General features: G+C 35.8%; 1 protein-coding gene across 1 annotated transcript in view; it reads left to right on the top strand.

Moving 5' to 3' along the window:
- LOC111155550 (signal transducing adaptor molecule) overlaps positions 1-14,339 on the top strand; it is a 99,075-nt gene that overhangs the window by 65,991 nt on the left and 18,745 nt on the right. Inside the window, exons 9-13 of the mRNA XM_022515765.1 lie at positions 4,785-4,873; positions 6,929-7,016; positions 7,238-7,292; positions 7,852-8,005; positions 10,201-10,376. Coding sequence (XP_022371473.1) covers positions 4,785-4,873; positions 6,929-7,016; positions 7,238-7,292; positions 7,852-8,005; positions 10,201-10,376 — 562 coding nt within the window. The remainder of the gene's footprint in view (positions 1-4,784; positions 4,874-6,928; positions 7,017-7,237; positions 7,293-7,851; positions 8,006-10,200; positions 10,377-14,339) is intronic.

Below are 14,339 nucleotides of genomic sequence, written 5' to 3'. Positions count from 1 at the left end.
CATTGTGGTCTGAGAATATGCAGGGAATAATCTCAGTCTTTTGGTATCGGTTGAGCCCTGATTTGTGACCCAGTATGTCATCTATTCAGAAGAAAGTTCTATGTGTGCTTGAGAAGAATCAGTATTCTGTTTTTTTAGCGTGGAATGTTCGGCATATATCTATGAGGTCCATCTGGTCCAATGTGTCATTCAATGCACTTGTTTCTTTATTGATTTTCTATTTGAATGATCTGTTACTGAGAGTGGCATGTTAAGATCCCCTACTATTAATGTATTCATATCAGTATGACTCTTTATCTCGATTAACAGTTGTCTTATGTAGTGACAGCATGGAATCGATTAGGGCAGAAGTGAAAACTTAGGGCAGAAGTGAAAATGGCTGGAGAGGAAGTTAAAAAGGCTATCAGTGAGATCCAGTCTAATCTAAATACTCCAACAGCTAGGGAAACCGAGGCAGAAGATAGAATTAGTGATCTAGAGGACAAACTGATAAGAGAAAGAGGATTAGGAGGAGGCCTGGAACAAACAGCTTAGAAGCCATGAAAACAGATTTAGGGAAATAAATGAAACGTTTATTTCCATGAAATAAGCCATGAAACGTTCCAACATCAGAATTATTGGGATCCCTGACGGGGAGGAGAAAGAAAGACTAGAAGATAGAGATGAACAAATTCTCCATGAAAATTTTCCCAATCTGGGGAATAGAACCAGCGTTCATGTCCTACAGGTAGAAAGAACGCCCCCCAAGATCAACAAATCTAGAAAGACCTTGAAGCCCTTGATTGTAAGACTGACGGATCATAATTTTAGACAAGAGCTTTTGAGAGCAGCTAGGGGGAAGAGATTCCTTACATACAGAGTTAGTTCCATCATAATAACATCAGACCTGTCCACAGAAGTCTGGCAAGTCAGAAAGGGCTGGCAAGACATATTCAGGCACTAAATGAGAAGAACATGCAGCCAAGAATACTTTATCCAGCAAGGCTGACATTCAAAATGGATAGAGAGATAAAGAGCTTCCAAGACCAGCAAGATTTAAAAGAGTATGTGACCACCAAGCTGGCACTACAAGAAATATTAAGGCGGGGAGGGTTCTATAAAATGAGAAAGAACCCAAGAGTGTCATAGAATAGAAATTTACAGAGACAATCTATAGAAACAAGAACTTTACAGACAACATGATGTCAATAAAAACGTATCTTTCAATAATCTTTCAACGTGAATGGCCTAAACGCTCCCATAAAACAGCACAGGCTTGCAGATTGGATAAAAGGATGGGACCCATCCATATGTTGTCTACAAGGGACCGATTTGGAACGTAAGGATACATCCAGATTGAAAGTGAAGGGATGGAGAAGCATCTTTCATCGCAGTGGGCCTCAAAAGAAAGCTGGGGTAGCAATTCTCATGTCAGATAAATTAGGTTTTAAACTAAAGACTGTAGTCAGAGATAACAGAAGGATACTACATCATTCTTAAAGGGTCTACCCACCAAGAAGATCTAACAATTGTAAATATTTATGCCCACAACTGTCTTCTTAATAAAAGAGTAAAAATTCAGCTTCATGGAAAGTTATAAGCTGAGCTGGGACTCATATTAATTCCTCCAAGGTGTTAATTAAGAACACAGCTTGCATGCTCGCTTTGAGAGCACTTATACTAACACCAGCCCCAAACTTGGAAGCAGGGGCCTGTAAGCAATATAATGGCTTTCCTGAGCCCCCATGTTAGATACTCAGAAGGGTCCATAACTAATCATGTGAATACCTTTTTGTTTGTGCTACTAGGGGAAATAAACTAGAAAGTTTCCAAGGAGGAAATGTGATGTTACTGGCAGTAACAGTTGCAGGAGATGTAACTACTGGTAACTTACAAAAATGTTGGTAGGCAGTTCACTGCATTTGTACGTAGCACTATAATTCACTGATCTTCATAATGATGAGTTTGGGACTTCAAGATTAAGTCCTAGTCTCCCTCTGTTTAAGGAAACAAATATATTCTAGTGTAGAAAGATTTCCATTAGTGGTTGAAAGGTTTAGAATTTTAAGACTTTGTGTATATAAGTTGGTAAGCTGTAGTTATGTGGCAAAATATCTCACCTCATCTCATCTTTCTATAAAGCCAGTAGAAGGGATCAAAGAGAGTCATAAGCCATAGGATGCTTGGGGTTTTTTTTTTAGTTTACAAGAATTTTAAGAAAGGATCTCTGTCTCATAGTCATCTTTTCATTTCTGACAGCATGTAGTACTGAATCTTAATCAAAATACATACTATCTAAACATTTATATGATAAATGATAAGTATGTGTGTGTAATATACATACGTGTGTGTTTACATATATATATATGTAAAGATATATATAAAAGGTAAACTTTCCTTGAATAAGAACACTTCTGTTTCAGGAGAAGGCTTTAACAACAAGTCGGACATTACTTTTATCATTGATGAAACAAAGCTGTCTCCTAATTACTGCCAAGTTGTCTCATGTCATTTTATAACCAATTTATGACAGACTGACTCCTGATACCCATTCTACTAATGGAGTTCTTTTTTGTTAGAACTCAAAAAATATGTTGTAGAACCCTTTTTAAATGGCCGTGTATTGTGTGCCAACTTTTTAACCCGGGCTTATGGTGGTGATTTTTTTTTTTTTTTGAGGTTTGGATTTTTTTGTTCTTGTTTTGTCCTCATTAAGCTGTTGGAAAATAGGGAATTGTCTTGGACTTCTGTTCATGATGAAACCCAAGATCTCATATGGACCGTGTAGCCAACTCATCTTTTTCTCTACTATATAGCAGTGCAGCTTTGAAATGAGTATTCTAGCTCGTCTTCCTGTGTTTCATTGTGGACTACTGAAGAGAAGAGCAGGAACAGCAGAGCTTCTGTAATGGAATTGTAGTTCTTGAGCTTGGGAAAGGAGTGTTAGCATGATCTTCTTAGCATTCTTCTTTTTTTCTTTTTTTTTTTAAGATTTTATTTATTTAAAAGAGAGAGAGCAAGAGATATCATGAGAGGGGGAGGGTCAGAGGTAGAATCAGACTCCCAACTGAGCCCACGAGCCTGATGTGGGGCTCCATCCTGGAGCCATGTGGGGGCTCCATCCTGGGACTCTGGGATCCTGACCTGAGCCAAAGGCAAATACTTAATTGACTGAGCCACCCAGGTGCCCCTTCGTATCATTATTCTTCATGAGGAAATAAGCCCACTTTAATGTCCTGTACAAATACCTGCCCTGCTTAGCTTGTTTTTCTTTAGGAAGTGTAGGAAGATATTGTAAAAACATTTATTTTGTGTCCATACATACACACATGCATACTTGCATGCACGCACACATATTTGGTAATAGTATTAGTGCCTATGAGGAAAAGCACTGAAAACTTGTGCGTGGTCAGCTATTAAGATGTCGAGTCTACCATGTGTTCTCTTATGGGTAGCAGCCAATGTGGTGCTTTCCCAGCTCTCTGCTTACTAAATAGCTCAAGATATGAAAAGCAGAATTATCTCTAGCACATGTCTCTTTTACCCCCATGGAAAAATAAAATCAGCTAAAACGTGTGTGTGTATAGAATTTTGCTTTATGGTGACTTGAATGAGATGAATGGAAATTAAATTATCTACATTTTATACAGAAGCTTACAGCACAAAATACATAAGTGGTGTGAGTTCCTGTTCTCAGAGTGAAAAATCATCGGTCGGATTCCAGTATGTGGGCTGGTAGTGCCAGATAGATTGGTATTTAAATCCAGGTTGTGTCATATATTAGCTTTCTCCTGTGCAAGCATTTTTAATATTACTGTGCTGCTGTTAACATCATTTTTAAAATGGGTGTATCTCATAAGATGGCAGAAGAGATTCATTTGGGAGGAAATGTAATATTCTATTATGCACATTTAATAGTTCAATTAATATATTTCCTTTCCCTAATTCTGCTCTGTTCCCAAACCCCATTTCATCTTGATTCTTAATATTTTTGTGAGTTCTGATTAACCACATTGGTACAAGGATGAGAAATGCAGAAAGGAAGTTCATTCCTTTAAAAAGTCATATGGGCCTCTCAGTGTGTTGGGGGAGATGGTTAATTGCTCTATTAATCATAACCTTGTATTTACTAGTTAATGATATATTGAATAGTTTTTAAGGATTGCTTTGTTAAGCAAGAGAAATATGTGCTTCTGGCCAGTGATTTGCAGATCCCTTCATAACCACATTTTTATTTCAAAGAATAATGTAACTAAAAAATGCAGGCTGATTTCATGGATCACTGCCCATACCACTTGTAAAGTTCACTGACCTGGATGTCACTTTCCTAGTAAAAAGTCTAAGTGGCTTGCCAGAGAACGTATAGCTGACTTTCCATTTCACTACATTGAAATAGCATGGTCTTTCAAATGAGATTTTTCTTTGAAGGGGCTGGTAATTTAAAAGAGGACTTATTTTAATTTGTAGAGTTCATTTATGACCTTGTAAAACTTTACTTTTTGTCCCCTGATTTGCTGAACTCTCATATGTAGTAGGTAATTAATCTTTGTTTCAGAAATATACCTCTTATTTTACTGAAGTATCTTTAATGGAAAATGTAAAATCTTAAGATGGAGAAATCTTCACAGGCTTCCATAAAATAATGTTCTCTCATTATTACCTAAATATATAGTCTAATTATTCTTTAATTTGAGTCTCTCAGAATGAAGGGAATAAAAGAAGAATCCAAATTCTCTCACGCAGTTTAAAGTGCTTTAAAATAGAATTTTATTATAAGGAAAAAATAAATATTACATGTTTTATAGTTAAAACGGAGAAGAAGACGGTACAATTTAGTGATGATGTTCAAGTGGAAACAATAGAGCCAGAACCAGAGCAAGCCTTTATTGATGAAGTAAGTGATTTCCTCTGCGAGAGTTGGTATTCAATACTTGGTATTGAAGTTTAAGTGTTGTTATTGTCGTCTTTAAAAAAAAATTGCTTGATTAATGCATGTATTTTATGTTATAAAATTCAAGCAATATAGACAAAGCAAAGATTGTCCTTGAAACTCTCTAGTCTCATTCTATACCTCATCATTAAAAATCCTGCTTAATATTCCATAGAATGGGTTCCTATGATTATTTTGCTATTGGAGTTTGGGTTTTTTGGAGTTTTTTGTATTTTTTTTTAATTATTGCAAATACAATTGTGAAATTTTTTAAAAAGATTTTATTTATTTATTTGACAAAGCAGGAGAGTACAAGAGTACAAGCAGAGGGAACAAGAGGAAGAGGATGAGGGAGAAGCAGGACCCCCTGCTGAGCAGGGAGCCCCATGTGGGGCTCCATCCCTGGGATTATGACCTGAGCCGAAGGCAGACACTTAACGACTGAGCCACCCAGGCGACCCTGTAGTAAAATTTTTTTGGACAAAATATATTTAATAGACTATGTGACTATCTTATTTGCAATGATCAGTACTTAATGCTCTGGAAATTACATCGTTTTTAACATTTTAAACTTAGGAAAAATGATGTGTCCTCTTTAAAATATTTGAAGGGATTTTGTAGGTTTTTAGCCTTCTTTGGGAGGAGCCATAAACAGAAAATTTGAAGAGTACTCTTAAAGAAAGAGACTGTCGAAGACTGTGCTGAAAGTCAGGGAATCTGACTGGATCTGGGAAAGTTTTGTTTAGCCAATTTCATTGCATAAGAAAATGTGTTTAGAGTCAGCCTCGTGGTCTGTATAGATATCTCATTTCTTTGATATTAGATAATTTCAAATAGGGTGTAATATTTTATAAACAAAACAAAAAGTAACCAACCACATGTTAGTTGACTCTCTCATGTTAGCTCCACTTCCCTCCCTTTTTTTCCTTTGCTATAGGCATACTTTTCTGACACATGCCTTCTTTTCTAGGCTACTTAAAATGGAAATTATGAATCTTTTACATTGAAACATAGTGTCTATTTTAAGATATAAAATTCTTTTGACTTTGGAAGAGTTTTTTTTATATACTTGTGTCGCTTTTACTGTCCAGTGATTAGTTCATCTCTCAAGGTCTTCTTTGCAGAAACAGTTTTTGTTTTGATTTAAATGACTATATAAAATTGGTAGTCTATTTTACATTTACCTAATGTACCTGTGTTTAGTAACATAACCATGTAAAAACCGTGCATGGAGAAAACTTTGTTATTATTATAGATTATTCTTTGATACTCAGTATTCTTTGGAGATCAGTATTTTGATTCTTAAAAATGTACATATTAAGTACATATATACTTGTGTAATATATAGGTGTATTTATATAATGATATAGATGTATTTATAAATTTATATACAATTGGTTTTTATAAGGAAAGATTCTGAAATAGATCTGAGTCCTTACTTTGAGATGCCTTCTAGCCTTCTCACATAGGAAAATAGAGAAACCACAAATCTTCTTCCTTTTATGACAGACTGAAATATTGGTGGGAAGAAAATGTAGAATAAAATCTTATGGCCCTACTTAGAAGGGGAAGAGCTGTAATATAGCTGAGCTATGCCTTGCTAAAACAGCTGCTGTATTCACCATGGTGGAGAAGTAATAATGAGTTGTTAGTCATAAGCAATGCCATCTTAAGAGAGAAGTTACCAAGGTTACAGCTGCTCCAAAACAAAATGACAGAGAAATCCACAGCATGACATAACAGATTGAAGAACTCACACGTTGTAAGTTTAAATATGGCTCTATTTCTTCTCATTTAAGAGAGTCTCTGTTAGCAGTTTCAAAAGTAAGTAGGAAGAGCTTTCAAAGCTCTGACTTCACATGGTGCTAAAGAGAACACAGATACTAAATATGTAAAAGCAAAATTGGAGTCTCCATATGAATCACAAAATTTCTCCATCCTTTATCTAATTAATGAAGTGAGACTGTATTGTTGCTTAATGATTTATTGCTTTTTCTATTAACTATTTAATTCCTGTAGGACAAAATGGACCAATTGCTACAGATGTTGCAAAGTACAGATCCCAGTGATGATCAACCAGATCTTCCAGAGTTACTTCATCTTGAAGGTAAACTATTTTCCATTAACTTTCCACATAAAAAAATAATCAGAGGTATATCTAGTGTTCTGTTACAGAATAGTTTTATATTTAGATAAAATTGAGAAGGATATAAAAAATATTAACATTTCTACTCCTCTATGACTTCGTTTCACTTATATGAATATCCATGAGAGATTTGCTTCCTTTTACTGTGTTTTCTTACATTTCTTTAAATCTTGTTATCTTAGCAATTTGTCACCAGATGGGACCTCTCATTGATGAAAAGCTGGAAGATATTGATAGGTAAAAGAACATTTGCAATTATCTATATTGTATGTCTTCTTCCCTCAAGTTCTGTTTAAGTGCTTACTGGGATAGAGTTGCCTTTTTATTATTTTTTTATTTTAAAGATAGGCCAAAAGAGCCAGTTCTCATTCAGTTATTTTCTACTATAGATATGGGAATTAGAATTAGTCACATCTTCCTATTTTTTCTTTAAGGTGAGCATTTGTTTGACCTTAATTATATTAGTCTTTTAAGAAGAATAATGGTTACCTATTGTAATCATTATAGTGCTATACGTAGCATTACCAAAGCCCACAAATGACCTACCCATCTGTTATTTACTAGGGACACCTAGTTATTTCAAGGTGAAGTCAAGTACAGTAATATGGTGGAGTTCTCCCAGCACAGTACATAAAGCAGTTTTTGTTGCCTTTGAGCTAAAGTACAGGGTATTTTCTGCCATAAGTTTAAATTTTTAGTAATACCTACTTATATTACTTTTTGCTATTTTATGTGCCTTATTTAGAACATCGTATCATTTAAATAGCATGTTTGAAATTACTGTGTAATATTTCAGAAAACATTCAGAACTCTCAGAACTTAATGTTAAAGTGATGGAAGCACTTTCACTGTATACGAAGTTAATGAATGAAGATCCAATGTACTCCATGTATGCGAAATTACAGAATCAGCAGTATTACATGCAGTCATCTGGTGTTTCTGGTTCTCAGGTAAGCCTTTAAAAATTCAGGCATATCATTTTATTTTTACTTTTTTAAGATTTTATTTGTTTTAGAACACGTGAGCAGAGGGTGGCACAGAGGGAAAGGGAGAGAAAGAGTCTCAAGCAGACTTCCCGCGGAGCGTGGAGCCTCACTTGGGGCTCATTCTCAGACCCCCACGATCAAGACCTGAGCCAAAATCAAGAGTTGGATGCTTACCAACTAAGCTACCCAGGTAGCTCCACAAATATATCATTTTAAATTCTCAATATATTTGAAATTATTTGGAATAGCTATGTTTTTATAAAAATGTGAAACTTTCTGAAAGTAATCTTAGACTAAAGTTTAAAAGAATTTTTTACTTGATAAATACAATGTATAATACACTAATTATTCCAGAATTCTTTTTAAAAAATTGTTTTTCTTCAAGGGTATGCATCAGAATCACTAATCAAATTAAAAAAAAAAAAATACAGGTTCCTTAGCCCCACCTGAAACCTAATGAATCAAAACATTCAAGAATAAGGACAAAACATCTATATATTTCTAAAACTTCATATGTAATTACCTGGTTAAGAACCTCATTTTTTTGTCCGATTATTGCTAAAAAATTAATAACTTTTTCTGGGTATCTGCAGTTTTTGATTTTATAGTAAGTTGTTTTAATCTGAATTTTTCCCTCTTCCTTTAAAAAGATACAGAATGTGGGCACCTGGGTGGCTCAGTGGGTTAAAGCCTCTGCCTTTGGCTCAGGTCATGATCCCAGGGTCCTGGGATCGAGCCCCACATCAGGCTCTCTGCTCAGCAGGGAGCCTGCTTCCCTTCCTCCCTCTCTGCCTGCCTCTCTGCCTACTTGTGATCTCTGTCTGTCAAATAAATAAAATCTTAAAAAAAAAAAAGATATAGAATGTAATATAGAGCCCTTTTCCCCCTTAATCACCCTAAGCAACTATTTCAAGAGCACTTTCCCCACAAACTGAGTAAGTTTACTGTCTAGGGAATAATTAGATAGGCATTCTACTTATGCAGAGTGGCACAGATTTTGTGCGAGTTTTTTTTTTTTTTTTTAATTTCCCCCTTAAATGGCCCACTTCCCCTGAAATGAGAGGCCTGATGCCTGGGACTGAGTAGTCATATTTGAGCAACATGGGGCTAGGTGACAGCTACTCATGGCTCTTGATACCAGTCTGAGAAAAAAACAAAAACTCTTCATTTGCAAAGTACAAAAAACAATGCATTTAGATTGGAATAGCTCTGTTTATAATTAAGACCTTCTGTATTCTGATGTATGGTGAGTCTTAAAAGCTTAAAAGAAGTGCTAAGATGATTGTCTTACCTCCTGATGACTGTGTTACTACTATACTATCTTTACTACTATCTCACCTGGTAGGAGTCTGTCTCACTTACGTAGACAGTGGGGTTCTCTTCAAATATATGAAATGGAAGGATTTAGTGAATACTATAGAAAATTAGAATATTATTTGTGTTTAAGATTTTGGGCATTTAAGAGGTCAGTCTCTTTAGACTAAAATAAGTATAGTTTTTAGATGCCTGAGTGGTCAAACAATAGCCCAAAGACAAATCCAGCCTCCCACCTGTTTTTGTTTTTGTTTTTTAAATCAACTTTGCTGTAACATTCTCACTCGTTTATACATTGTTTCTGGCTGTTTTCTATATGGGCAGAGTTCAGAGAGGCCCACAAAGCCTAAAATATTTATTATCTGGACTTTTGTAAGAATGTTTGCTGACCCCTGCTTTTGAAAGTTAGGTTGCTCTGTGTTCACTAAACTGTAATGTAGGAAATACAGATTGTATATGCAGTCTGTGGACATGAAATAGTGAATTCAAAGACACTTCTTAAACATTTTTTGGGATTCCTTTTAGGAAAGTACTTAAAAAATATGGAAAGAGAGATGATATTAGTGTAAAGTTTCGAGGTAAGTTCCTTTACTGCTTCTATATGAGATAAACACAAGTTTAGCTCATGTTTACCTAAGAAAATCATCAGAAGCCCACTTCACTGAAAAGTATTTTTCTTAATGGCTATCAAAAGAAATAACTTTTAAAAAGATTTCAGAGATTTGATTGTTAATTTGCTTTGTAACTGAATGCCTTTACAAAGAAATTTTAGCATACCTTTTAAAGTCTTAGAAAATGTAATTTTTTTTTTTTTTTTTTTTTTTTTTTGTCATGAACTGTTCTAGGTATATCCAGGGCCTCCCCAAAGTGGTACTTACCTGGTTGCAGGGAGTGCACAGATGAGCCATCTCCAGAGCTACAGTCTTCCCCCAGAGCAACTGTCTTCTCTCAGCCAAGGAGCAGTTCCACCATCTGTAAACCCAGCCCTTCCCAGTCAGCAGACTCAGGCGTCCTACCCTAAGTAATTTGATTTTTGACTATTGTTTTACTGCTGTTTGGAGTTAATACTGTTGTAACTCTTAAATGCCTCCATTCACGTGAAACCATAAGAGCTGCATAAGAAAAACCTAGGATAGATGCCATCACCAGTACCAGATGGTCAGCCCTGTTTGTGGTTAGGAGTGGGTTGTACTTGAACCCCTGCATTATTGCATTACAAGCTAGTCTTCTGTCTCACTGAATCACTGAACAGCTCTATTCAAGTCTTGGTTTTGTATTTTTAATATTTCCTATCATTTTTCTTTTTATTAAGGTGATATTGGCATATAACATTATATAAGTTGCAGAGGTACATTTTAATTATCTGTATGCACTATAAAGTGATCACCACTAAAAGTATAGTTACATCCATCACCATTCATTTTACCTTCTTCACCCATTCTACCCAGCCCTTCATCCTGTTCCCCTCTGGTAATCTCCAAGCTGTTTTCTGTATGAGTTTGGTTTGGTTTGGTAGTGGTTGGGTTGTTTTAGATTCCACATATGAGGGGAATCATTACAATATTTGTCTTTCTCTGTCTGATTTATTTCACTTAACAGTGCTTTTAAGTTCCATGCATATTGTCTCAAATGATAAAATTTCATTTTTTTTATACCCAAGTAGTATGTATACACTGCATATACTACTGTACACACACACACACACACACACACACATCATACATCTTTATCAATTAATATATCAGTGGACATTTGGTTATTTCCATTTCTTGGTTATTATAATAATCCTGCGGTGAACATAAGGGTGGGTATATCTTTTCAAATCAATATTTTTGTATTTAGATAAATACCCAGAAGAGGAGCAACTGGATCATATAGTCATTCTCTTTTTAATTTTTTGAAAAATCTCCATACTGTTGGCTGCACTGCTTTACATTCCCACCAACAGTATATGATGATTGCCTTTTTTGTACTGCCTCATCAACACTTACTTCTTGTCTTTTTGATAGTACCCATCTAATTGGTGTAAGGTGATATCTCATTGTGAATTTGATTTGCATTTCCATGATAATTACTGATTTCAAACATCTTTCCTGTGCTTCTTGGCCATCGTTAGGTCTTTGGAGAAATGTTTACTCATATCATCTTCCCACCTTTTAAATTGGATTGTTTGGTTTCTTGTTGTTGAGTTATATGAACTCTTTATATATTTTAGATACTAATTCCCCATCAGATATATGATTTGCAAAAAACTTTCTCCTGTTCAGTAGATTGCCTTTTTGTTTTGATGATGGTTTCTTCCACTATGCAGAAGCTGCTTTTTGTTTTGATGTAATCCCATTCATTCATTCATTCATTCATTCATTCAGTTTTGTTTGTTTCTTTCTCTTGCCTATGGCGTTAGATCCACAGAGATATTGCTAAGACTGATGTGAAAGAGCTTATTACCACCTGTGCTTTCTTCTTGGAAATTTATGGTATCAGGTTTTACATCCAAGTCTTTAATCCATTTTGAACTTAATTTTTGTGTATGCTGTAAGCTGGTTGTCCAGTTTCATTCTTTTGCATTTGGCTGTCCAGTATTGCCAGCACCATTTACTGAAGATACTGTCCTTTCTACATTGTATGTTCTTGGCTTATTTGTTGTAAATTAATTGTCTGTATGTGTGTGGGTGTAATTCTGAGCTCTCAGTGATGTCCCACTTATCTGTCTCTTTTTATACTGACACTGTGTGTTTTGATTATTGTAGCTTTATAGTATAGTTTGAAATCAGGGAGCATGATACCTCCAGCTTTGTTGTTCTTTCTCAAGATTGCTTTGGCTATGCAGGATCTTTTTTGACTCCATACAAATTTAGAACTATTTGCTCTAGTTCTGTGAAAAATGACCTTGGAATTTCAATAGAGATTGTAATCAATCTGTAGATTGCTTTGAGTGGTGTGGAGACTTAACAACATTAATTCTTCTAATCCATGAGCACAGAATATCTTTCCATTTATTTGTGTAAACTTCAGTTTCTTTCATCAGTGTCTTATAGTTTTCAATGTATAGGTCTTTCATCTCCTTGGTTGAATTTCTTTCTAGGTATTTGATGCAGCTGTAAGTGGGATTATTTTCTTTTTTTTTTTCTAATTTAATTTTTTATTTTTTTGTGAACATTTAATGTATTATTAGCCCCAGGGCTACACATCTGTGAATCACCAGGTTTACACACTTCACTGCACTCACCATAGCCCATACTTTCCCCAGTGTCCGTAACCCAGCCACCCTCTCCCTACCCGCCTCCCCCCAGCAACCCTCAGTTTCTTTTGTGAGATTAAGAGTCTCTAATGGTTTGTCTCCCTCCTGATCCTATCTTGCTTCATTTATTCCTTTCCTGCCCCCCCCCAAGCCCTCCATGTAACCTCTCAACTTCCTCATATCAGGAAGATCATATGATCTCTGATTGACTTACTTCACTAAGCATAATATCCTCTAGTTCTATACACGTCATTGCAAATGGCAAGATTTCATTTCTTTTGATGGCTGCATAGTATTCTATTATGTATATATACCACCTCTTCTTTATCCATTCATCCATTGATGGACATATAGGTTCTTTCCTATATGTTCTTTTCTATTGTGGACTTCGCTGCTATAAACATTTGGGTGCACATGCCCCTTCAGATCACTACATTTGTATCTTTATGGTAAATACCCAGTAGTGTGATTGCTGGGTCATAGGGTAGCGCTATTTTCAACTTTTTGAGGAGCCTCCATGCTGTTTTCCAGAATGTTTGCACCAGCTTGCAACCAGCTTATGGCACACTTTTTCATGTGTCCATTGGCCATCTGGATGTCTTCTTTGCAGAAATGTCTGTTCATGTCCTCTGCCCATTTCCTGCTTGGTTTAATTGTTCTTTGGGTGTTGAGTTTGATAAGTTCTTTATAGATCTTTATAGATTTTGGATACTAGCCCTTTATCTGATAGGTCGTTTGCAAATATCTTCTCCCATTCTGTCAATTGTCTTTTGCAACTGACTTTTTTTTGCAACTGTCTTTTGCAACTATCCCAAATTGACTGTTTCCTTTGCTGTGCAAAAGTTTTTCATCTTGATAAAGTCCCAATAGTTCATATTTGCCCTTGCTTCCCTTGCCTTTGGTGATGTTTCTGGGAAGAAGTTGCTGTGGCTGAGGTCAAAGAGGTTGCTGCCTGTGTTCTCCTCAAGGGTTTTGATGGATTCCTTTCTCACACTGAGGTCCTTCATCCATATTGAGTCTGTTTTAGTGTGTGGTGTAAGGAAATGGTCCAGTTTCATTTTTCTGCATGTGGCTGTCCCAATTTTCCCAACACCATTTGTGGAAGAGACCGTCTTTTTTCCATTGGACATCCTTTCTTGCTTTGTCAAAGATTGGTTGACCATAGAGTTGACGGTCTATTTCTGGACTCTCTATTCTGTTCTGTTGAACTTTGTGTCTGTTTTTGTCCAGTACCATACTGTCTTGATGATGACAGCTTTGTAATAGAGCGTAAAGTCTGGAATTGTGATGCCACCAACGTTGGCTTTCTTTTTCAACATTTCTCTGGCTATTCGAGGCCTTTTCTGGTTCCATACAAATTTTAGGATTATTTGTTCCATTTCTTTGAAAAAACTTGATGGGATTTTGATAGGGATTGCATTAAACATGTAGACTGCTTTAGGTAGCATAGACATTTTCACAGTATTTGTTCTTCAAATCCATGAGCATGGAACATTTTTCCATTTCTTTGTGTCTTCCTCAGTTTCTTTCATGAGTACTTTCTAGTTTTCTGAGTACAGATTCCTTGCCTCTTTGTTTAGGTTTATTCCTAGGTATCTTACGGTTTTGGGTGCAATTGTAAATGGGATTGACTCCTTAATTTCTCTTTCTTCTGTCTTGTTGTTGGTGTATAGAAATGCAACTGATTTCTGTGCATTGATTTTATATCCTGACACTTTACTGAATTCCTGTACAAGTTCTAGC

The sequence above is a fragment of the Enhydra lutris genome, unplaced genomic scaffold (genome assembly GCF_002288905.1).
Source record: "Enhydra lutris kenyoni isolate GAN:26980312 unplaced genomic scaffold, ASM228890v2 scaffoldscaffold42, whole genome shotgun sequence".
NCBI lineage: Eukaryota > Metazoa > Chordata > Mammalia > Carnivora > Mustelidae > Enhydra > Enhydra lutris.
This window is presented reverse-complemented; position numbering and strand designations above follow the sequence as displayed.